Consider the following 26,940-nt stretch of genomic DNA (forward strand, 5'->3'; position numbering starts at 1 on the left):
CGGATTCTGTAAGCCTGACATTCCTCAAAAAGGAACCTATAAGCCCTTTCTAAATCCCACATTCATCATCCTGGCTTCTGGGCCCTTATACCGTCTCCAACCTTCCCTTTTACTCCGATAGAACAGGAAAGGAGCTATTTCAGGGAAGGCAGAGTTCAATGCCTAGATGATCTGGCAGCTTGAATATTTATTGCATAAATTCTCCCACTGTCTTTGCACAGCTCTGCATGGAGTAAGAGCCAGGAGTTGGACTGACAATTGAGACGTAGGCAAAAGCAGGAAACTCCTAGGATGGAAATTTTGAATACTTAGTCTATTTTTATCCCTCCAATACCTTCCAGATGAGTTACGGAAAGCTTACTTACGTGGAGCATGCTTAACATGTTAAAATGCATGAAGACTGTACAGCTGCCTTGTTTCAATTTGTGATGGACACGATCTCTTTATAAAACTGAATTTTGCTAAGTCTCCATTCCCCAGTGCAGAACATTACTGTATGAATGCATATATGTGTTACCATGCAAGTGTTAAATAACAAACTGTACAAAGTTGGGAAACATAGACACATTTTAAAACAAAATATTAGTAGTTCTATTTTCAAATAATATGATCGATATTTTTTCTTGAACATCCTAGCATCTTTATTTATTGGTGAGATACCTCTAAACTTAAAGCAATTATTCCAATTGTTCATCTAAAACAGTAGTTCTCAACCTGTGGGTCGCGACCCCTTTGGGGGTTGAATGACCCTTACACAGGGGTCACCTAAGACTATTGGAAAACACATATATAATTACATATTGTTTTTGTGATTAATCACTATGCTTTAATTATGTTCAATTTGTAACAATGATATTGAGGGTCACCACAACATGAAGAACTGTATTAAAGGGTCGTGGCATTAGGAAGGTTGAGAGCCACTGATCTAAAAGAAACAACTGCAGTAAATACTCTATTTCCCCTATATTTTCAGACATTTTTGGACTCTGTGATATACTTATTGTAATTTTTTTCATATTTATTAGGTTCTGTTTTTAAATTATATTATTACAAAGTGAGGATACGAAATAATAAAAAATGAATTTACTTTTTTTAAACAAAAAGACCAGAAGTTAAACACTCACATAAGTATCCTTTTTCAAACTTGGTATCTTTGATCACGATATACTACTATTAAAATATTTTTATTAGAAAACAGATTGAAAAATATAAACTGAACGTTTAACTCAAAAACCCAGTAAATAAGTAACAAACCCCAAAGAGAAATTTATGATAAAAACATAAACAATCATTTTTTTAAAAAAGAGTAGACTGGCTAAAAAAATCCCAGAAACCTTTTTGTTTAAAAATAAATAAGTAAAAGTAAATAATCCTTTGGAAAATATGATCAATTTTAAAAAAGAGAAGTCATAAATGAAAAGTAGGACTGATAAAGGGGGCTTTATAACTACAGATTTGAAGAGGATTTTTTTTGAAAGTTTTAAAAAAATGTATGTATTTATTTTTTAAATGTACTTATTGATTTCAGAGAGAGAGGGAGAAGAGACATGGCTTTGTTGTTCCACTTATGCATTTATTTTCTTTTTTAATTGTGAGAGAATTACACATAACTTTGTGTCAATAAAGTTGAAGGTTAAATAAAATAGATGACAGTCACGGAAAATAGAAAGTGCCATATCAACTCAAGAAAAGTTATGAGCACAGCCGGAGTAGCTCAGTTGGTTAAACTTTGTCTTGTGCCCTGACAGGTTGCCTATTCATTTTCCAGTCACAGCACATAGCTAGATTGCGGGTTCAATCTCCAGTCAGGGAGCATATGAAAGGCAACTGATTGATATTTCTCTCATACATATCTCTGGTCTCTTACCCTCCCCCTCTCCCTCTGTCTCTCTCCCCTTCATCTCTCTAAGCATGTCCTTGAATGAGGATTAAAAAACAAAAAGCTATGAAAATAACAAAAACCTGTATCAGAAATTTGTAAAATATTAAAACTACATGAGGCACAAACCGTTTTCTGGATGAAGTCTACCAAACTTCTATCAAACAAATAATTTTCCATGTTATCTATCCCTCCTGTCCTCACATTTATAGATATAAAGGGGAAAGTTTCCTAATTTCTCCTATGAGGCTAACATATTTCTGATACACATCTGGACTAAGATAGTGCAAAAGAATAAAACTATAGACCAATCTTCACTTGTGAAGACAGATACAAAAATCTTAAGTAAAATATTTGCATATTGAATTTATCAGTTTTAAGATCATATTATGACCACATAGTGTTTTTACCAAAAATTCAAGGATGGTTAAATTGCAAAATCTATTAACATAACTCTTCATCTGTTCAACAGGTATGTACTAAGTGCTTTCTATGTATCTGACTCTGGTAGGTGCTGGGGGCACAGCAATAAACCAGATAGGAAAGGTTCTTGCCCACATGTAGCCAACATCCTCATGGGAAAAAGAAATCAGTGGGAAGAAAATAAAGAGTTTGATGGGATATGGAATAACTGAGGGAGGCTCCCTTTAGATAAGGTGGTTAGGGAAGGGTTCTCAGGAGGGGCACTTCACCCGAGTTGAAAAGCAACTGCTTGGCTCTGGCTGGTTTGGCTCAGTGGATTGAGCATCGGCCTGTGGACTGAAGGGTCTCAGGTTCGATTCGGGTCAAGGGCACATGCCTGGGTTGCGGGCTCAATCCCCAGTGGGGGATATGCAGGAGGCAGCTGATAAATGATTCTCTCTCATCATTGATGTTTCTATCGTTCTCTCCCTTCTTCTCTAAAACCAATAAAAAAATATATTAAAAAAGAAAAGAAAAGCAACTGCTTGAGTGTTCAAAGAATAAGAGGGATGGATAATCAGGAGGCTAGGACATGTGAACAGAGAAGAGAGGGATGAGATGAACCCTAGAAGGTAGGAGGAGCTAAATCATACTGGATCTTGCAGGCCACAGTAAGGATTTTATTTTAAAGACAGTGGAAAGACATGGAAGAATTTTAAAGCAGGAGAGTGAACAGTGCCATTTTATCTGTTATTCACTCTCTACCTAACACCTAGGATCAACAAGCTTTTCAAGGGACTAGGAAAATGTTTAGGACCTGAAAGGATACATTTGCAAGTCCAAAATACAAAAAGAAAATTATAACCATAAAAATAAACAAATGCTTAAATGTCCTCAAAATATAACCCAGCAATCTTATTCACTATTAAATTTAGCATTTATAAAACTTCATTACATTTGAAAATAATTCTCACTTTGCAGAAATTCCTAAATTTGTTAACTGTTAAGAAATGTTGGGTAATTATAATTTAAGTAAGTTATTTGTAGCCAAATAATTTCAGAAGCAAAATAGTACAATTATTTTAACGTGTGATAGCAAAAATAAATAAATGAAACCACATATTTAATATGGGATGTGGGTACCTTTTAATATGTTTCCTATAAAGTGGGACAAAGTCTCTAAAACCTCCCAAAGTAAGAATTCCAAAGACCCATGGAGGTCTTACAACCACTTTAGAAACATCAGTTGTATGTTTTCAAAAGCTCATCCTGGCTTCTATGTGGAGAATACATTATAGAGGACCAAGAGGGGAAGCAGAGAGACAAGTTGAAAGGTGACTGCCACCATCTGGGTGAGGGAGGGTAGCCTGAACCAGGTGGAGGTGGTAGAGAGAGAGAGAAGTACACAACATATTTTGAAACTAGCAGTGATTCTATCATCAGATAATTGGTTGTTGTTAGGAATACAATCTGTGACCATGAAATATAGTAAGGTCAATCAACACTTGCAAAAATAAGACTCCAGGCCCTGGCCAGGTAGTTCAGTTGGTTAGAGTGTTGTCCTGATACACCAAGTTGCCAGATAGATCTCCAGTCATAGTACATATAAGAAGCAACCAATGAATGCATAAATAAACGGACCAACAAATCAATGTTTCTCTCTTTCTCTCTCTCCCCCTCCCATCCTCTATCTTAAATCAATAACTTGAAATACAAAAAAAACTAGAAACTTGACTCACCATTCATTCATGCAGTCAAAAACTATCTTTTGAACATCAACTATATAATAATATACTATACTAGTACCAGGCCCAGGGGGATACAGAGCTGAATGTTAACGCCTTGAAGGACAGAGGCATGTAAATCCATAATTAAAATATAGCATGGTAAGTACCATAATTAAAGTATAAATAGAGATATGAGACAGTTACACTATAGGAATACAAAGGATTAACTGCTGGGAGAGTCAAGAAAGATACCACAGAAGAAATGAGATTTTGAACTAAGTCGTAAAGAATAAGTAGGAGTTTGCCATGTGGAGAATATAAGAAAGGCAAAGGCTTTTCTAAGTCTTATCTTCAGTACTATCAATGGCGAGGAGGAAGGCTGACAAGAAAAAAATATAAATATAAGAGCTAAGTTTTTCCAGGGTTCTTACCGCCAACAGTCAGGAGGTGGAAATAGTAGCTAAAACTACATCGAATCTCCAATGTAACTAGAACCCAAAATTCCTGGACTTTAGTTGGAAAACAGAATGTTAGCATTTACCCTCTTGTTACATTTAGAAATTAGAATGCTAGCAGACTTTTTTAGGAAACATTTTACAAATTCTTAAATTCTTCAGAACCAGGCCTCAAAAATCAAGTTTGCATTTGGAATGAGCCTTCCTTGACACCCCAGTTTGATTCCAGTGTCCTCCTCTGTGCTTCCTGTCACCCAGTACATATCTTTATGGTAGCACATCCATACACTAGTACTATCGTTACCTATTTACTTGGTGCCTCCCCCTCTGAACTATGTGGGGCAGGGTATGTAGTCTTTATTTCTGGATCTAGTATTAAGGAAGAATTAAATTAATGTTTGCTGAATGAACAACCAAATGAATAAGCAAAGAAGTAAAAAGATGAATACTATGAACCTAGATATGTATAGGGTACAAAAAGAGACAACACTTAAAATCCCATAATTGGGAGATAAAACATATACACAGGACAGTCACAAGACAGTGTAAGATAAATTGTTAACTGTCTGGTTCCACCCTATGAGAGACAGGAATTAGAAAATGGAGACAGTACAGCTCAGTTAAGCTGGGCTCCAAAGGAAGGACAAAATCAGCCTGGTCAAAATAGATGCTTTAATATGCAGCTAATGAAGCTCACTGTAAGCTGTCGGACTCTGCGCTTTCATGGGCTCTCCCAAAGCCTTAGAAGGGGTCCTAACACTGTGCCCAAATGATCTTCCTATTTTTATTGTGGTAAAATAAACATAACAAAATTTCTCATCTTAACCATATTTTTTTAAGATCTCTAATTTTTTTAGAGAGAGGAATGGAGAGGGGGAGAGAGAAACATTGATTGCTATCTCCTCTAAGTGCATGCTTTTACTCATTCACTTTGGTACTTCTTATAAGTTTATTTCAACATGTACAAATTTTAATGGTTCAAAGGAAAAACAGTGGTGAAAACTGATGGTAGAATGCAGAAAATATAATGATTTTTTTAAAAAACAACCTTTCCTATGGCTTGTGTTTTGATGATAATTATCTATAAGTGATTTGGAAATATTACCTTTTTCTTAAATCCTCACCTGAGGATATGTTTTCTAAAAAAGTGTATTTTTATTGATTTCAGAGAAGATGAGAGAGGGAGAGAAAGAAACATCTATATAATAAAAGGCTAATATGCAAACTGTCCCATTGACTGGGAGTTCAACCAGGAGGTCGACCGGGGGCAGGGCTGGTCAGCCAACCCCCCACAACCCCTCCCCTTGGCCTGACCCACCCCCGATCGGCCCTTGCCACCCCGATCAGGGTGGGGCTGGCCCACCAAATGCCTGTGGCCCCTCCTACCAGCTGGGCCCACCACCAACTGGCCCCCCTACCCTGATCGGGGGCGGGGCTGGCCAGCCAACCTCCTGCATCCCCTCTCCCCAGCTGGACCCCACCTATGCACAAATTCGTGCACCGGGCCTCTAGTCAATGATAAGAGAAAATCACTGATTGGCTGCCCACTGGTGATCGAGCCTGCAACCTCGGCAAGTGCCCTGACTGGGAATCAAACTGTGACTTACTGATTCATGGGTCAATGCTCAACCACTGAGCCACTCCAGCTGGGCAAGGATATGTTTTATTTATGTATGTATGTATGTATGTATGTTAATCCTCAATGGAGAAAATTTTTCTCACTGATTCTAGAGAGAGTGGCAAGGAGGGGTAGAGGAAGGGAGGGAGGGAGAGAGAGAGAAAAATATCAATGTGAGAAACATTGATAGGTTGCCTCCCACACACACCCCGACCTGGGATCAAACCTGCAAACCAGGTAAGTGCGCTGACTGGGAATCAAACCTTTCGGTGTACAGGACAACGCTCCCACAAATTAAGCCACGCAGACACAATTTTTAAACAAGCACCCACAAGAATGGTTAAACTAGGCGGTCAAATATAACACAAAGAATCCTATATAATAAAAGGCTAATATGCAAATTGTCACCTCGGGAGTTTGATTGACCGGGAGTTCGACCGCTCGCTATGACATGTGCTGACCAGCAGGGGGTAGCACAGAACAAAAGAAGGTCCCGGCAGGCAGCCGGAAGGCCCCAATGGGCCTTGATTGCCGGCCAAGCCTAGGACCCTACCTGTGCATGAATTTCGTGCAGCGGGCCTCTAGTATCCTAATAAAAGGAATTCTTACTATAGAGATTTGGGGAGAATAAACTTCAATATAAGATGAATTCAAGGAAAATAGAACTGTAAGTTAAGGAGTTAGAATAGGAACAGAAATAAAGATAAGGTAAGGACAAACTGTTAGAATTTATAAAAGATCTGTATAATTAATAATTCAGAAAAATCAAAAGGGCTTTTTATAACTAGACCTTTTAAGTTGGGAAGAATATATGTAATAAGAAGAGAATTTAATCAAGATATTGGAGTTAAGATATTTAAAAAAATAATGCCTCAAGCACAAAGCCATATTACACCAAACTGGGAATAAAGATCAGTATTTACTCCACAAATTACATTCTCTTCTCTGAATCAATGTAAAACTGTCTTCAGCACTTTGATCTCCTTATAGGACTCCTACGAAAGCTCTGAACAGATTCCCCCTTAAAAAGGGGCGGGGGAGGCATTCCATGGGAGTAGAAACATAGGAACTGATACAATTAATTTTATCAACAATTTTTAAAATATGGATACTGTCTATAAAACACATTATTAAATAAGATTTTTGTTTGAAATAGACTGCAAAAGGTGTCAAATTTAAAAAGCACATTTCAGAAGAATTATGTCAGAAAAAATCTAGTTGTTTTAAAATATACAGAAAATAGGAAGATTAGTAGGGGAAACAGCATAAAAGAAGAATCTCACTTTTATTTCTAAATCCACGTTTACTGTTTAAATGTTTTATGACAATCATGTATTACTTTTATTATTAAAAAAATAAAAGAATGGCCCTAGCCAGTTTGGCTCAGTGAATAGATCTTTAGCCCTTGGCTGAAGAATCCCAGTTCAATTCTGGTCAAGGGCACATACCTCTGTTGCAGGCTCCTTCCCAGCCCAACCCTTGGTCAGGACATAAGCAAGAGGCAACCAATCAATGTGTTTCTCTCACATCGATGTTTCTATCTGTCTTTCCCTCTCTCTTCCACTTTTTCTGAAAATCAATGGAAAAATATCCTTGGGTGAGGAATACAAAATAATAAAAGAATGAACGGGAATTTGCATTGTTATTCAGTAATGTGTCACTTTCAGGATCTACAACGTAGATCCTACGATTCAATCATCCTTTGCTGACTACAGTTCTGAGATACCAAAAAAAAAAAATTATTTCTGTTGCCTAAAACAAGAACACAGCACCTCTGTTCCCTACTTTCACAGAAGAGGTGGGTAGGTCTATGGGAAAAACACCTCGTGAGATTTAGTTCTGCTTTCTCATTTCGAAGTATGACTGCAGACCAAGCCCAGAAAAACAAAACAGGATTCATCTATGAAAAGGCAGTATAAGACTTGTTAATACAAAACAAGGGAGAATGGTAAGACTACAACACATGACGTTTCGGGTCCACTGTGGCTGTTTGAAACGCTCTCCAAAAGAAGTGCAGTTTGTATAACATAAAACTTGTGGGAGAATCTGCCCCAGCTATGCTTCCTGAATACCTAAAGCAGCCGATTCAGGAGAGGGGTTACTGCAGTAGGTTTTTAAAGATAAAGACTGGTTTGTTTGAGAAATGGATACCCTCCAGAGAATAGAACTTTCATCTGTGTTTTAAAAATAGGCTTAATGCCATTTTCATTGTTTCCCCCAACTCCCTCTTATCCATGAGACTTTGATCTTGACAACTGCATTTTGCTAACTATAGTATTTTTCAGGAACATAGCTCCCAAGGTTGACAAAGGATTTGTGTTTAAGAGATACTATAAAACACTCTAAAGTCAGAAAGATCTGGGTTCAAATCCTAACTTTAATTTCAAGCTACATTACCATGAGCAAGTTAGCTACCTTGATCTCTGAATTCAATGGAGACACTGTAATGAGCAAAGTATTCTGTGCACAGAAAACCCCTGTCAAACGAGAGCTATGCTTTTTATAAAGACCTCTGACAAGAGTAGAGTGTAGGTTTGGGAAGTGGGCAGAGGGGCAGAAAGAAATACCTGAAGTGTTCCTGTAATTTCACTGGGACTAGATGTTTGGTATTCTAATTTGTTAAAGAAAAATAGATTCCAACAGCCCATGCAGAATATAAGTGCATTTGACAGAATACAGCTAAGTTAGGATTTATACCGTAAGCTATTTTTAAAACTGCCTGCTTAGCAAATTAAGCCAGCTGTGAAAATATCCTGGTTTCCATTCATAACAAATATGAGATGAGCATTCTCCTTTAATGAACCTGGCCATGTGGCAGCATAGCTATTCTGCATAATTCATTCCTAAGGGCTGCAAGACATAATTTTCCTAAGACAGACCAAAACTAAAAACTATTTTCTAGAAACTAAAAAAGTCGAAGGAATGCAATTTCTCTACAGATTTTCAGTAAATTCCATGAATCGCTGAATCATTCAAGTTAGGAGACTACTGTCTGAATAAATAATAGTAGTGATATCAGTCCTATTAACTATCTTTTAAAAAATATATTTTTATTTATTTCAGAGAGGAAGGGAGAGGGAGAGAGAGAGAGAGAAACATCAATGATGAGAGAGCATCACTGATTGGGCTGCCTCCTGCATGCCCCTAACTGGGGATCAAGCCTGCAACCCAGGCATGTGCCCCTGACCAGAATCAAACCTGAGACCTTTCAGTCCACAGGTCAATGCTCTATTCACTGAGCCAAATCATCTAGGGCTTAACTATCTTTTTCTTTAACAGGACATATGAAACACCAGTATGCTCTGCAACACCAATTTTCAAGGTCTGTGACAGAGGGCAAAAAAAACTACTCATTACCACCAAAAGCTACCCAGAGGACTCCCAATTTCAGATTTAAAACTTAATCACTTTTAAATCAGGAAGGAAGAGATCCTGAATTATTCAGAATTATTTGGCTAAGTTACATTATTTATAAATCCTATTCCTAGGGAAACAATTTGTGATTTAAACAAAGATCAGAAGTATAAATAACTCAATGGAAAAGAATTTCAGGAAGTACTATTCAAATAAATTCACACTTGGAATGCAAGAAAACAGCCTATTAATTTCATCACTTCATAAAGACACTGCTAAGAAAAGGATATACAATTTTGTGCTTTCATTGGAGATCAACCCGACTGAATTAGTTCCATTTGGAACATCCTCTTAAAGCCTTTGCTAAAGTGTAACATAAATTCCGATTACTCAAGTATGAAAAACTACAAAGCCAACTTTCTTGTCCCTCCAGTTAGTGTGTCTATAAATAGAAGCAATGCATTAACAGCAGCCAAAGCAACTGGTGAGTTCCACAATGTGCCCAACATATACATGCCTGCAAACATGCTCTCAGCATGTTTAACCAAAGTGCTTTTGAAGATCTGTAATAAGACCCTTTTTAAATAAAATGTGACTCACTGTTTGCTTTCTTCACCAGGAGGTGGAGTCTTGCCATGCCCTTCCATTACAAAATCCTCCTGTTCCACCTGCAAAGGCAAGCCCACAGGTCAGCAGCAGCCAGTAACGACGGTGTAACTCACTCCGAAGTGCCAGAGCCTGCCCTCGCAGACCTCGTCGGACTAGACAGCTTTGTTGAGCCTGATGTCAGTGCACACATCTGGTGTTCCCATCTCCTTCATGGCAAATGCCTGGATCTCTCTGAGTGCCCCAGGGGCACGCTTCTTGTAACCCACTCTATGGATGCGCTTGAGTGTTGATGGTGTATTCTCCCTCATTGCCACTACTGCGCTGATGATAGAATGGCCCTTCTTCTCACCACCCTTCTTATGCTGGACCCAAGTTGGAAAGCCAGCTTTTGACTTTTATTCTTCTCTAAGAACCTCTTATTGGGCACCTTACGGGGCTTTGTCAAGGAGAGGGAGGCTGCTCCTATCCTAAGTTTACTTAGTGATCTAAAACTTCTGGAAAAAGTAGAGTTAAAATGTTGCAAGGGAACCTTATGAGAAGCTAGAGATGATCTTGATCTGAGTTCTGGTTATAAGAATGCACACATTCATGAAAAAAAATCACTGAACTATGCATTTTATGCACTGAATTGTATGAATGTCAGACTTTAGTTAGAAAATAAGTGACAAATTGTTTAAATGTATTAAATTACTTGAAACCTAAATCATTTCCTCAAAGACAAAAATGACTTTTCAAATTATACTGTATTATAAAATTTTCTTGATCCTTCATCTTTAACAATCCTCTCCAATTAAAGAGCTCTAAATTGTGAGCCTTAGCTTCTGCTTATTAGTTTAACAAATAAACAAAAGGCTTATCTATACTCAATTTCTAATTAGCATAATAATGATGAGAAGAAATTTGAAAGCCTACAGCTTCAATAACCTCCCTATACTGGCTTTCAAATTTTTAACTCCAGCCTTCTTTTGCATACAAGTCTTCTCCACTTGGATGGTTTAACAGGGCCATAACAAAACACCATCTTGCCTCAAATTTCCTCTCCTTTTTATATCCCTTATCTCTGTGAAGAGATCACTAAGATCCCTTATCACTAAGATCCCCAACAGGAAACGTATAATCATACAAGATTCTCCAAGCTTCCTTAACCCCACACATCCTATTAATCACCAAGTACCATGGCTTCTATCTCCTAAATAGCTCTCATCTCCATCACCCCTTCTAATTCCTTTTCACTGCCATAGTTAAAGCCAGCTTCTCTAAATCTCACTAGTCTTTGTGCTTCTGAGTCCCATCTCATTTCAATCTATCTTCTAAACCACTTTCATGAAGTGGACTTGGTAAATTGCAAATCTGATTACATCACTCTCCTTGAAATTATTCAATGGCACTCTATCACCTATCCTGAGGGATAGTTCAATTCATTTGCCTAAGTGATCTTTTTTTATCTGCCCTGCTTCATTCACCCATGAAGCACACACAAACTCCTCACCCTCTCTGCCTTTACATATAATGTTCCATCTTGCTTGGAAGCCCTGGTCTTCCACAAAATGTATACTTTAAATTCCCACTCATTCCTTATAGTGCCAATTTAAATTTTCCCCAGAAGGCACTACCTCCTTCACCAGGATTCATACCTTTTCTTCATCTCCATCATCTCAAAAGGCAATAAACAGTTCAAAAAGACCACTGCTCCTTATTGCCACTTCCTGTTTTCCTCAAGTCCATGCCCAGTCTCTCTGCATCCTAACTTATTTTTTCTACAAATTTCTTGAACATTTCTTGACTTAATTTTATTACCTCCACCATTCCTCCCCATTGACCACATCTTCAGAAGTGTCAGTATATTTATTCATAGAACTTACACCATATCCTCACCTTTCTTCCACTATTATTAATTCACCAACATATTACATGCTAGGTGCTGTGCTGAGATAATAGTGAAGAAGACAGTTTCTGCCATTAAAAAAAAAAACTTACAGATTAGTGGTAAAGACAAACAAAACCAGTCACTTACAATACAGTGTGAAAAAGCAATGAAACAACAGGAAGCACACTTAACTCTCTAAAGAAATCTGATCCTCTGTTTTAGGTGACCATCTCTTTCCTGCTTCAGCTGGGAATGGGCAGGACCCAAGGCTGAGCCGCACCATCAGTCTGTACGGCTGCACACCCAGGTCTATGAACTCTGAACTCCGTCTCAGACCACAAGTGTCTCTTCCACTCCCTCCCTCCATGTGAACCTTCAAGGATTCCTCATGGTAACATCTAGTCTATAGTTCTTTTTCCTCAGATTCCTTTCAGAGCCTCACTTAATAGGCACAGTATAATCAAAGTTCTTTTTTTGTGCAGTTTTTTGTTTTCCCTGGAACTAACAATTACTATTTCCTCTTCTTTTACTTTCTCTCCATATTTCTGACTTAGTATTTATTATGTATTTTTCACCAATTCATCCTCAAACTTTCCAACAGAGCTGTAAAGTCACCTTTATCTCAGTTCAAACACTTCAAATAATCTATCAATTTCATTCCAGGCCTGGAGACCATCCTCAGGGGTTTTCCCTTATTCCCATCTGGATTGTTTGCTAATTAGCTGACACCTTGCCAGGGATGTCTCTTCCCCTTCACCTCTGGAATTCCCTGCTCTCTCTCCTATATTGGAGCAGCTGTTTCCCAGATCCTTTGTCTTTCTTTTATGGTAACTCCCTCATTGAGGTGGAATGAATATTATTTAGTCTAATTGATTCTAAACTGATAAACTATTACAATAATTTAAAAATCAAGAAAGCCAGTCTTTTCCTTTTTTCTCAGAAAGAAGGTGGAAACTAAGTTTATGACACAATAGAACATTCTATGTTGGTCTAATTACATGCTCACCAAGTTCCAATTACAACTTAGCTCTTCAGGGAGAGAATGTATTAACCAGAGGATCCACGAGTCCAGTCTTTCTTAACATTACAGTTCATTATAAGTTAATAAATTAGGAACTTCAGAAATCCTGAGGTCTGTGTATCTTGAGTGTCCTGAGTGTCCGTGGCTCTGTGTGTCTGGGGGAGATTCCTAGAGTATGTGTGTATCCCAGATTCTGACTAACCCTGAACGAGATTCAGGATCTAGATGAATCTGATGAAAGTCTATTGGCTTCTGCTTTTTAAAAAATTAATTAATTTATTATTTATCTTCCTTCTGGTGAGATGGGAATAAAACAAACAAGAGGACAGGATGATATCTATTCCTCTCCCCAACCTATGGACGGTAGAGAGGGGAGATTCAGAAAGAAGCTGAAAGAGCTGTTTTCATGAGGGACCCTAACTTGGGGCTCAAACAGTACTTCTGCGAAGCCCAGCCCACAAAGTACAACAGAGCAGAGAAGGGGGTGGCCTCTCCAAACTCAGTGAAACCCTGCATGAGGCCAATGGGCAGCCAGGACTGGTCTGATGGGAATTCACAGATACAGTGGAATCTCGTTTCTTGAACTTAATTCACTCCGGAAGGTTGTTTGAAACCGAATCACTTTTCCCCATTAAACTGAATTAGTCCATTCCAGACCTCCAAGTGATTCCCTGTTTTAACCTTTCTTTTATACAGTACATGTTTAATATATATTTAATCTATAAATGAACATTTAAAACAAAAACAAAACAAAAAGGACATGAAATATAAATGAAAATTTAACAAAAAGGGAAGGAAATGTATAGTAAAAAATGAAAATTTAATAATTATAAGCAGCAACAAAAGCAAAAAACCATGAAAATATTCACAGCACAATATACTGTGATTTTAACACTGATAAATTGACTCATACTTGCACATTCTCTCCTTTGTTTGTCGTCTGAAGACATGTGACTGATCATACAGGTATCAGCATGAAAGGGTTGTCAGGTTGAGAAGTGAATTGTCTGAGATGGGAGACATTCAAGAATCAAGGTTTGTCTGTATTTTTTTCCTGTCTTTAAGAAAATAATAATTTACTGATGTGCCCCAACCAGTTTAGCTCAGTGGATAGAGTGTCAGCCTGGGACTGAAGGATCCCGGGTTTGATTCCAGTCAAGGGCATGTACCTCGGTTGCAGGCTCGTTCGCATGCAGAAGGCAACCAATCGATGTGTCTTTCTCACATTGATGTTTCTCCCTGTCTCTCCCACTCCCTTCTACTCTCTCTAAAATTCAATGGAAAATTATCCTTGAGTGAGGATTAACAGAAAAACAGTAATTTACTGATGTGAAATTCACATAACATAAAATTACCCATTATAAGTTGAACAATTCAGTGGCATTTGGTATATTCACAATGTTGTACAACTACCATCTCTATCAAGTTCCAAAACATTTCCATCACCCCAACTAGAAACCCTGTACCTAGTAAGTACTTATTTCTCATTTTCTCATCTCCCCAAAACAACCCGACTAACATCAGGCTGTGTTTTATCTCAATGTATTTATCAATTCTGCATATTTCATATAAATGGAATCACACAAAATGACCTTTTGTGCCTGGCATCTTCCACACAACATGATGTTTTGACCATTCCCAGTGACATTTTGACACCTCTCCACTTCCACTCCGGGGAAGGAATAAGCCATTCCACAGAGACTACCAGCAGCAGGGGAGGCAAAAAAAGGAATCCCCTTAGGAGGGCCCAGGGCAGCTGATAATGCTATCAGTGCTGGGCACTGGCCTGGACACAGTGTGAGACACCCTTGGAACTTCCAGGAGGGACTAGAGACAACACTGAAAGGAGGAGGAGGGAGGTGAAGTGAGGGTGCTACTGAGGGTCCCATATGACCAAACAGAGAAAGAGCCAAGCAGATTCAGGACACAGAGGCAGTTCATACAGTTATACATAAATACGCAGATAACTATCTATTTACAGGGTTTGACAGTGATAACAGTCACTTAAGCTTTAGCTTGAAAAACCAAACCAATGGCATGACAGAGACAGTGATGAGGGTTGGACAGAATATGAATTTGGAATCTATATCTGTGGAGTCTCAGTGTCTTTCAAACAACTTTCAAAATAATTTATTTTGGCAATAAATAAATAAATTTAATAAAACAAGCTACTACTTAAAATTTTATAATAAAAAAATGTTTAAACAGTAATCAGTGATGCCTTGTGCAACAGGAATAAGAGGCTTTTAGTTTTTACTGTACACACTTCTGATTTGTTTTAATTTTTCAAATAAGTATATATATATATAACTTGCATAACAAAACATTAAAAGGCAAAGTGAAATTTGTTTTAATTTTTCAAGTAAGTATATATAACTTGTATAACAAAATATTAAAAAAGGAAATTATTCTACAAATTAATCATTAAGTTCTCCAGGAGTTCAGTAAAATCCTTTAAATTTCTCATGTAGCATAATAAAAATGGATATTGAGGGGAAAAAATCTCAATCTAAGGTTGTCTACCTTAAATCAATCTAATTTCTAAATTCAACTAAAACATCCACTCCACTCATCCACTGCCTCTGCTTTTCATTTCTACTCATATTGTTTGCACCTTTAGTAATTCACTGACCTTGGAACCGCTTTCTTCCGATACTTCTCCCTCATTGGTTTGCATGGGAACAGACTCTGTGCAAAACTCTGCAGAAACACACAAATACTGCCTAAAAGAGATAGGAAGAGAAAAACACACAAGGAATTCAGTTCAGACATTTGTTCCTTCAAAGATTAGATTGAAATTCTGTTACTGATACTGTGGACTGTGAAGTACAACCTTAACGTGTGTGTGTGTGTGTGTGTGTGTGTGTGTGTGTGTGTGTGTACATCTGTATGTCTATACACATATATCTGAAGTATAGAGGGAATTTTCCTCACCTTGAGGGAGGATAGCTAGCAAAAGTTTAAGACATTGGGAGTATTGAACAGTACTAGATAATTTTCTTTTTATTTGACTTTTGGAAGAAGTGATAGTGAAAATCCTCAGTAACTTATACAGTACAAATGCTGACCTGTCAGAAAGGATGTCAGTACCTAAGTAAAGCACTGAACCAACTGTTATGCGGTAGCCAGTTGTACTGCCTGGATATTAAGCTAGACTATTAAAATTGGCTGGGTTTCTTGGGTTTATAACTTACGTTCAACACTTGTGATATTTTATGACTGAAATTAAGGTGTACTCTAATGATTGATCCTACTTGTTTTAGTTTAAGAAATTTGCTTAATAAACTAAATGTCAGTTAATTTATTTTGATAAGAGAAAAGGCTATTCATAGGGCATAACAGTAAAAAGTAATTTTCCTCCAAGAATAAAATGAGTCAAGTGAAAGTTTATTAAAATTTCATAAATTAAAATATACCAAAATAACTATAAGTTTATGCAACATTCAAATTAATTCATTAAATAAGTAAGTACTGAGTAATCATTACTCAAAACTGACACAAAAATCTCTATTATACATGCAAGTACAAATATTTTTAAATGTTTCAAATGCTTTAAAAGGCTCATAGAGATAAAATATAAAAGCTAAAAAGATACTTCATGGTGTACTTTTTGTGTGTGCAGAGAAATCTCTTTATGGGTGTAGCAGCTTGGGGGGCTGGCGATCTGGCTCTGGTGCAGGCTTCTCACTAACCCGCCACAAGACCTGAGGCCAAAAAGACAGTTCTGCCTGGCTGGCATGGCTCTGTGTTTGAGCGAAGACCTATGAACCAGGAGGTCACAATTCCCAGTCAAGACACATGCTTGGGTCGGGAACTTGATCCCCAGTGGGGGGTGTGCAAGAGGCAGCCAATTAATGATTCTCGCTCATCATTGATATTTCTATCTCTCTCTCCCTCTCCCTCCCTTCTCTGAAATAAAAAAATAAAATAAAAAATAAAAAGACAGTTCTAGGAATCTTGTTTCTTCATCAGGTGGGTGGGAAAAGGGAATCAAAATATCTACTATGCTCACCTAATGAGGATTTGGGGGAGCTAATGCGTATTTATCTGATGTAAAACGTAAAACTGGTACAGTGGAAGCTCTCTCAGTCAACTCCTATTCATTCCTTCCAGATGAACTGACATTGCCCATTCCCTCTGTAAAACATGACTGATGCTCACAGCAAGTGAAACAGGCTTTCTCTAGTTGGTTTCGACCCTCACCTGTTTATGACGCTTGTGCAAAAAACGTAATTGCTCTATGAAAATTAAATGGACAACACTGGAAAAACTCAATTAACATATCTAGAAAGATTTGGTATGCAAATTACTTCACAAATGTCTTTAAGTTCGAATGCTATTTTACTGAAATAGAGATTGTGTTTCCCAGATGAGGCATTAAAGGCAGAGCTGACCAAGAAAGGGACCCGACTCTCTCAGTGCCATTTCCATCTGAATGTGCTGGGAAAAGGAATGCTGCTTCGCTCTCCCAAGGTTCACTCCTGGCTCCTCTCCACCTCCACACACGCTACCCCAGAGGAGGCACAGGATCTCTTCTGAAAGGTGAGTTCAGAGGGAGAAACAAGATATGTGATCTCTCTCTTCCTTTTGGAAGCCAGGGTCCCTAGGGAGCACGCATTCTCCTCTGCTGCTGTCCCTATCAATGCAGGCCCCTCACAATTACCTGCGAATAGACAAGTCTGAAGAATTCTGAGGTTCAGTGTTAAGAAGTTCACTTGCCTGCAGATTTAAGCTGAATTCTCCAATTTAGCTTTATTCAGAATAGAGATGATATTTTGGTCTCCCAAAAGCCTTTCTCTGATCTTATTTCTCAGCTGGCACAGAACTCAGCCAAGGGAAAATTAGAGTGCTGTTTATTGGGTATCTCTCAAACCCCAACACCTACTGCATGAGATTAGTCTTGATAAACAGACATGAAGTAAAATTTGGGGAGTAATATACATGTGGAATTTCTGAGGCTTCTGTTGGGGCCGCCTTGGTCTGGCCTGGGGGGGGTGGGGGGGGCAAAGTGTTGTGACCCTGAAGAGGCTTTACATTAGGCCACATGAGCTTTTACAGTTGTACACTAGCTTTTAATTACTGAGGCCAAATTAGACATTTATAAACCATAAGCCACACTGTATTCTGACTTTAGTGGTGACTGTAGTTATGGCAACTCTGTCTTCAGGTAATGGCAGTTTCTATAGAGACAGGCTGTGTGTACCGGTACATAAAGCCTTAGCGAAGGCTTGGGGGCTTTGCCGGCCTCAGCAAAGAAACAAGCAACTCTCTGCCATGGCAGTAGTACTGAAAGCTCACCTAAATGTCAGATGCACAAGTGGTCTCAGCATACACTGGCTACTCTGGCCTAGCAAGCAAATGCCAGCTGTGCTGGCCTCAGCAAAGGGAATAGGGCATTAGCAGGCCTGGGTAGCTTCAAAGCACAGAAGGCTGACCTTGAATTATGCAGACACAGCTTTTCCTACGTAGGCATGGCTGAGATAAAGATTATTAGACTTCAGGAAAAAAGACTTTCTTCATACAGGCCTTTTAGATATTAGTGAGTAAAACAATTATTTGATGCATATAAGCTGCAAGGCAACTACATTTGAAATAGCACATGGGTTACAAAACCAGTGAACTTCTAGGTTTAAATTGTTTGTGCCAGGCTTACATGGGCAATTCAAAGGGGAAATTCAAAGAGGTTTCTCACAATTCTTCACAGGAGGAGGGAAGGAAAGAAGAGAGGGAGGGAGGGAAGAACAGAGGCAGACAGGGAGGGAGGGAACTAATAGAGGAAAATTGGTAACTGGGGCGCCATCTAATTTTGCAAGGAGGAGGTGATATTTCAAATAGTAATCTTTAAAAGAGAAAACATGTGCATTGGTTGTTTTTTCCCCCAGATATGATAAAGATAGTTCCACATTTAACCTCCTGCTGGCAGATTGTTCCTCCAAATGGTGGCAGTGTCCATGACGCTGGCATGGACTAATGGATCTTGGTGAGGCTCAAACCAAGAGAACCTCGCCCATTCCCCCCTCCCTCAGATACCAATGTGTCTCTGCTACAATCTTTGGCAAGACTGAGTATTGCATTCAGGGAACGTAACTTTATCTGCTCTTGGGCTGGAGGTAGGCTTACTTTTTTAATTTGCTGGTGTGGGGACAGTACTGAAATGATTTTGTTTAGCCTTGGAGTTCATATAATTTGTATACCATTCTGATCCATTTTAGAATCTTCTGGGGACAGAATCTATTGACGGTCCCAAGAGAACAGTGATTGGTAGTGGGGTGGTGTCCTCATGAAAGTGAGAGTAGGATGGTCCTGAGACCATCCCTGACCTAAAGGGGACAGCACACCCCAGCTGACCAACATTCACTGTGTAAGAGACAAAAGCTGGTGAGTGTTAGAGGAGAAAAACTTCGTCCTCACTCTTGATGCTCCCTCCACATAGGGCAGTATCAGTTTGTTTGCTATTCCTGGTCTTATCATATCCTTGACTCCTGCTGTGAGCCTAGAGGAGGAAACCGAGCTTGCAGAGCCCCCCCCCCCCTTTCTCCCCTTTCCCTTGGGGGTACCTACTGTGCTCTGCTCCTTTCTTCCTTCTAGGAGGTGGTCTATCCCAGACTAGTGCTGCTGGGTGAGAAAACCCGTTAAGTTCTGGAGTTCAAAGATGAGCCAGTTCTCCCATATCAACTTATAATAAAAGTGAAATTTTGTACTCTGCCTATCTTACTCCTTCGTCGTCTATTTCCATTGTTTCAGAATGTAGACAGGAAATAGAATATTAGTTAGTGGGTTCCTTTCAATTCTAACTTGGTGGCTGAATGTGGTTGGTGCCTGTGGGCCAGTGCTGAACCTTCACTCAGGCAAACCGTCTTTCCATTCTCTCCATACATTTCCATCCTTCTATTCAGTCACTTTGTATTTCTAAAAATCCTTCCTGATTAACACCATATAATCTGCCTACTTTCTATATTTCATACCGATACCTATTTTTTAATTTGTCCTTTATTTAATCTGCTCGCTCTCATTCTCTTGTTTTGAAATACCCTTAATATTTTTAGTGTGTTTCTTGAAAAAGTCTTGATGACATTCTTATTTGAAGGCATAGCTTATAGTTGTGTCTAAGGTTCTAGGTCAGTTTTACCGTCCTTTTGACAAAATGGAAGGAGAATCAGGCAATGCAGAAGTATATGGTTTAGCTAGGGGTTCCACGTGGGAAGTGACATAGGGTCCACTGTATCGGTGCTAACAGAGTGATGAAAAAGCCATGACGAAGTCCACTTATGTGAACATTAACTGGAGGGGTGAACAAGTGGTGGTAAAGCTGTCAAAAATGACGTGCCAACATATGCACTTCATTTCTGCTTCAGCACATCATTTCACCTCAGAGCTGTCATCAATTTGCCGTACACAGTAAGTGACAGATAGTTGTGACCTGGCACAGTGCTTCAGCACACACAGGACAGGACTCAACAAATGGTAATGACCAAATATGAGTAATGTCATACAGCATCTGTGCTAGGCCTCCTCTAAAAGCTGGCAAATATGCTAATATTTTCAAAGTCTTCCAGGATCCAGCCCTCACCTGTCTCTCCAGCGTCACTAACCAGGCCTTTTTGTTCCGACCATACTGAGCTACTTAGAGCTTCACAAATATGTCAGGTTGTTTCAGGTGTCCATGGCTTTATTCCTATTACTCCCTATGCCCTTTCCTCCCGATACTCCTCATGAAGACATCGCTTTTAGAAAGGATTTCCTGGTCCATCTCTAGGTAGAGCTGATGATTTCTTCTTCAGTGTCCCCAGTGGATCTTATTTGAACCCTATTATAGGATCTGCAACTTTATTGGATTTATTTGCTTGCATAAATGACTTTCCTATTAGACTGTTAACCTTTTAGTACCAGACACTATATCTCATTAAACTCTATAGTCACAGTTTATTTAAAACTGTGTACCTGTATTTAATGGGAATTCAATGAATTTCCCTGTAGGAATGACTGGATTAATCAACTAAAGTCCTTTTCACTTAAAATGCAATAGATGGCAATTCAATAAATATTTACTGGGTCCCAACCACATGCCAGATGGTGCTAGGCTAGTGTGGTGTAGTACAATAAGCACTGGTTTTGAACAGGCAAAATCATTATTCTTTGACACGTACTACCTGTGTAATCTTGAGCAAGTTACTTAGCTTTTTAATCTTCATTATTTTTACCCATAAAACTGGTCAGGAGGTAGTGTTATAAGGATTAAATAATATATGCATAGCACTGAACAAGGGGTCTAGGAGCAGCCAACAGGCACTAAAAAAACAGTTCCTTTCCAAGAAGTTTCAAAGGGTTTATAAACTAGTAAAGGAGACATAATACAAATAAACAACTCTAATGTAAAATAATGAATGCTTTGTTACTGTAATAATGACAGGTGCTCCTAGAACACGGATAAAAAAGAAAACCTGCCAAGAGAGTCCAGAAGGGGACAGTAGAAAAGATACAAGAAGGAAGAGTGCAGTTGCATTTTCCCCTCTTCCAAACTCTAAGCAAAGAGCAAAGTATCAACCAAGGCACAAAGTTGTGAAAAAGAACTATCTGGGAAAAAGAAAAAGGCTTACAGATAGGGGTTCAGTAAGAAAGCCAGAAATGTTGATTGCAACTAAGTTTTGAAAGGGGTTTGTAGGGTGACATCTGTAGCAACTGGGAGCCATGAGAGCAAAGGACTGACATGAGTGAATCAATCCTTTAGAAAGCTGATCGGGCAGTAATGTGGACTACAGACTGCAGCAGGGACACAGTAGGGGCAGAGAAGCTAGGAATACACTCGCATAAAACTGTGGAAATGCTAACTCCTAGTGACAAATTCCAGCTTCATTAAATGACGAGGCACCAAATATCAGTAGCAGCCTAAATACAAATGCTTTTTAAGGGGCTCTACCAATGAGAAATGCAAAGGGCCGGTGTGATCAATACTTTAAATACCCTTCTGTAAGAACTCTGGAAACAAGTAATGACGCCAAAATGTACTTTTCTTCTTATTAAGATGAAGACTCTCCCATTCAATGCTACTAGTAATACTGGGTAAAAAGAAATTTTAAAAACTTACCTTTGACAGTATCCTGGGGCAACACACGCCCGTGAAGATGAATCTAGACTACATTCAGTGCAAAAACCAAAACCCTGAAAAGAGAGAAAAATCACAATAAGCCATACACTCGTAGCAAGATGCCATGACAAGTGGCGGAACGAAGTTCAGAATTCAGGCAGCCTAATAACAATCCAGGCTTCTCCATCTACCAGTGGTTTCCCAACGTGGGGCACATGCCCCATAAGGGGACAATTCGATTTTTAAGGGGGGCAATTCAAGAATGAGTTATTAACAGTGAATTTTTTGCATTTCTTATGGTTCTGGGGCCTCATATATAGTATGTAAATATATACTATGACATATTTAAGCATTTCAGTTCTCTATTATGTTTTAAAATGTTATTCGCTATTTTTTCATATCACTTCATATTATTTTTTAAACAATTTCTTAGCGATTTCTTTCTCAGTACTTCAATTGTTCTTTTGTTCTTTTATTTTTCTCTTTCATGGATGCCATGCTTAGACCAAGTTAATGGCCTTTGAGGCTTCCTCCATGTTAATAAGAGTTCACTTTTTGAATAATAAGAATTAAATGTCATGGGGGGGCATCAGGATTTAAGAGATGGGGCATGGTCAAAAAGAGCTTTGGAACCACTGATCTACCAGCTCATAGCCTAATCTCTGAAATCTCAGCTTCCTAATTCAACACTGGAAACAGTAACAGCAGCTTTCTCAGAGGGTTCTTTGGAAGTTCAAATAAAATATGTGTAAAACACTTAGTACAGGGCAGCACCAACCACATGCTCAATAAAAGCAAGTGGTTATTAAGAATATGAACTGAAATATGAAATACTTGCTGAAGAAACATTAAAACCTATATTATACTTTTATTATTTATTTTACCCTTACGTCCTACCAGAAAAATAGCAAACTACCTTTTCAACTTCTCCATTTCATGTGAGGATGTCTCAAAATCACTTAGGATTTAATACTGCATCCCAAATTACCCTCTTCATTCCCTACCCAGACCGCATTCTCCATATCTCCACTGTCTCAAACAAGACACCATCCTCCACCCAGCTGCTGGTCAGAACCTCAGTTTCATCTTGGATTTCCCTCTACCCCAGTCCTTTCAGCAAGTCCTGTCATTTCTGCTTTCACAATATGTATCTCAGATCTACCCACAATTCTTCATTTTCATTGCCATCATCATTTCTCACTTGTGAAGGCCTCCTAGCTGGCCTCCCGGAGCCTATTCTTGCTCCTCCCCAATCCATTCCCAAAAAATGGCTGGAATGGCCTCTTAAAAATCAAACCAGATCATAGCAAAATGCTAACAAATGCTGTGAAATGTTTTTTTCATTTCAAGATGAAATGTCTCTTAATATATATGAAATACATATTTACATACCTGTGAATATACAAATACATCAAAATATATGAAATGACAGCCATTTATTAGTAGACATTTACAGACCTCAAGCCAGTCACTTCATTTTACAACGGCAAAAACGAACATCAGAAGGATATTCTGCTCAAGGTTGGACCTATGTGTGTGTGTATAGGTGGGCAAAACAATGCCAGACAAGACTGGCAGAAATATATCTGCGACGAGCACCACACTGTGCCAGACAGCTTGTCACTGTTTGGAAGTCGGCCCCTTAGTTTCACAATCAATGTTTCTGTCCAAGAAAGTGAATTCCATTCCCCATGGCTACAGACTGTAAATTACAGCTTCAGTCCCACATTATGTCACAATGTTTGAGGTGGTACTTCAGTGTAACTTGAAAACATCTGTTGCCCCCTCATCTGCCATCACCTTATGTTTCCTTGTTTAAGTGTCTGAATAAACAAATCTTAGATGGAATTGTGCTGTGTAATGAGTATTAGGAATACTTTAATTACTAGTATTATCCCTATCTTCCTACTATACACACCACTGTCCCAGCGATCTCTAAAAAGCAAATTTGATCTCTAAATATATCACTGCCAAAATTCACTCAAGAGCTACCCATTACTTTTGGGGTCACATTCAAGATCTCTCTTAACTGCATCATCACTTCACATTCTATTCACATGGATTTCTATTGGTTTCCTTGCCCACATGATTTCCTTGCACTGATGTCTCTGAGGACCTTTTGCCTAATTCCCTTTGACTCCTCTCTTGAGATCTGCCTCGGGTGTTGTTTTGAAGTTTTCTATACCCTCCCTGGCTCCACTAAGTGTTCCTCCTCTGAGGTATACCATATAATATTGGTAATATCCATGGGTCTATTTCCTTTACTCAAGACAAGAAGATCTATGTCTTACACATCTTTGAATTTGGTATCAGGTAGCAGTTTAATAAACATAAACTGAACTAAGTCCTGACATGATCCCTATACCCCAGTCCTTCAACATAGATGCTTCCCCATTATATAAAAGGCACTGGGGAAAATGGAAGAAGCCAGCTGCAACTTCCAAGATGGGTTTGGCCCTCACGGAGAATGTGAGCTATGCAGTTATGTGCGACCCTCCAGTACCTCAAAGACAGACTAGATTCCTTAATTTATTGTCAACTATAAACCATCAAGATGACAATGACTAATTTTCAGTTCTCTATTCTGATTAGTTTCTGCCCAGGACTGCTTCTCTAGACTTATCAGTAGTCTAAACTCCATACCAACTTCATAAAGTAGCTCACAATTACATATCTTGTTAACAGACAAGCTTAGGACACAGTGGCCTGCTCAGTCCTTTGCCTGCTTGGCAGCTGGTCCCAGACGCTGACATTCAGTGAGAGTAAAGGAGTTAAAGCAGTGGAGAGGCAGGCAAGGGAAACTGGGCAGTGTTCCAAGTACTCTGGAAACCAGCTTCATTACTCTCCACAGGGCTGTGAACCTGTGTATCAGATGGACTCATACTCAATATAAACATAAAATTTAATTCTAAAATCAACATTTGAAATGATCCAGTTGAAGTTATCTACAGCACTACTTTCCTTCTAAGGTATGAGTAATAGCAAATTCCTTCAAAATATCAGTTTGAAATGTTCAGGACTATATACTGTAATCCTACTATCTGATCATGTACAGCCGCAGCAGTAAACTATGTGAACCACTCCAGTTCTCTCTCTTCTCTTGCAGAATAACCAGGTTGGCCTTGGAATTTACATAGGGGTTGGGAAGGCTCAGTAGATCTTGGACTAAATCAACCCCTGGGACCAACTAAACTGCAAGGAGATTTCAAGAGGTCCTCCACAGCCAAGCACATAACTAAACTCACAGAATGTAATTAAAGCTGCATCTTTCCTAGGGAATATGGCAAGTTTAAAAATACATATTCAGAAAACTATATTTATTAATATCGCTTCTGATATGGTAGGATTTAATTTTCAAACTTGATTACTTAGCATAATTTTTTTATATTTAATTTTGATTCTCATATCAAAAAACTCAAATAACATAGATAAGGCTATCTTCTCTCCCCCAACCTCAGTGTTCCCAAGACTCACCACTATTTATCTGTTTGACATCTAGCATAATACTTGGGGTTGCAGACTGTTAAGAATATGCTATAAACTTTTAATTGAGTCACTAATAACACTGCAAACCCAGACTGCCTATGTCATTGGCAACTGGCCTAACTTCAAGCATGACGTCAGGAAAAGATGTCTTAAGTGAAGCAACAGATGTGCGGGAGGAACAAAACACCAGCAAGGAGGCTGGGGATGTGTTCCCAGGAGGCGAGCATGGACCAGGAGGATACCACAAGTCCAGCTCTGTGAGCGGCATACCCAGCTCAAGTGGGCAAGAAGCAGCCTATTTAATTAAGTAACACAAATAATAACAACAAACGCCTGAGGGAGCATTGCTACAGGTAAATGGGTTTATTCGGCCACCAATACACAAGTGACTATTGTTCCACGATCTTTGCAGTTTCAAGTCACTTCTACTTCAGTTTGACACTTTGGAAATTCTATAAAAATGTTCAAGTCTGTCCATTCCTAAAATCAGCCCCTTTAATCTGTAATCTCCTCGAGCTTTTGTGTCCTCTCTCCCCTCTTTCCTCTCCCAGTCAAGCTTTTTTATAAAAAGAAAATGTTATTTGTGGTCTCAATGCCCTTCTCTCTCTCATTCACTTATTAATCATTGCAATTTGATTTCTTTCTCTGTCAGTCCCAGTTGCCAAATACAATGAATATTATTCATTGGTTTTGCTTTAACCTGGGCGTTTAAAAATCAGAGAGCTGAAACTCTGTCCTTTGGAAGCTCCTTTCCTATCTGGCGATTAATGATAATGCAGACAGATCCAGCCATTGGGCCAGGGGCGCCTTCTTTTAGTTCCTGGTCTCTTGGCTGTGCCTGAGTTCTCCTGCCTCCCTGGATTTGTAGCCAGCCCAAGGCCTTTGTCAGTACTGTTGATTTTCAGATTCCCATCTTGGGCAGGCTGGGGCTGGGTGAAGAGTTGCTGCTTCTGTACATGGGAGTTGGGGAGGCAGGGATTGTGGTGAGAGGACCAAACTCAATTCCTAGCTTCAAAGATTGAGCCTAGGTCTGATGCCCAAACTGACATGGAACATGTTTAGCCCCTTTACCACACAGAAGGGGCCAAATGCATTATTTTTGCACCTCTTAGACCAGGGGTGGGCAAACTTTTTGACTCAAGGTCCATAATGGGTTCTTAAACTGGACCGCATGGCCGGAACCAAAGCATGGATGGAGTGTTTGTGTGAACTAATATAAATTCAAAGGAAACATCATTACATAAAAGGGTAGTCTTTTTTTTTTTTTTTTTTTAGTTTTATTCATTTCAAACGGGCCGGATCCGGCCCGCGGACCGTAGTTTGCCCACGGCTGGGTTAGACCATTTCTTACCAGTTTCTTTTACTGGATAGTCTTTCTCTACTTGTCCTTTCATTACTGGTATATTCCTCAGGAGTTCATCCTTTCCTTTTTTTTTT

General features: G+C 38.9%; 1 protein-coding gene across 4 annotated transcripts in view; it reads right to left on the reverse strand.

Annotated features, from left to right (window-relative positions):
• Window positions 1–26,940, reverse strand: part of TNRC6B (trinucleotide repeat containing 6B) — a 177,582-nt gene that overhangs the window by 146,962 nt on the left and 3,680 nt on the right. For 3 of the 4 annotated variants that reach the window (XM_015571923.1, XM_015571922.1, XM_015571924.1), the window contains exons 2-5: window positions 22,018–22,091; window positions 15,565–15,655; window positions 12,192–12,284; window positions 10,036–10,103 (exon numbers count right to left, since the gene is read on the reverse strand). In XM_015571923.1, the coding sequence (XP_015427409.1) occupies window positions 10,036–10,103; window positions 12,192–12,284; window positions 15,565–15,655; window positions 22,018–22,091 (326 nt within the window). The remainder of the gene's footprint in view (window positions 1–10,035; window positions 10,104–12,191; window positions 12,285–15,564; window positions 15,656–22,017; window positions 22,092–26,940) is intronic. The other variant, XM_006775981.2, reaches the window with a different exon arrangement.

This window comes from Myotis davidii, unplaced genomic scaffold (genome assembly GCF_000327345.1).
Source record: "Myotis davidii unplaced genomic scaffold, ASM32734v1 scaffold428, whole genome shotgun sequence".
Taxonomy (NCBI): domain Eukaryota; kingdom Metazoa; phylum Chordata; class Mammalia; order Chiroptera; family Vespertilionidae; genus Myotis; species Myotis davidii.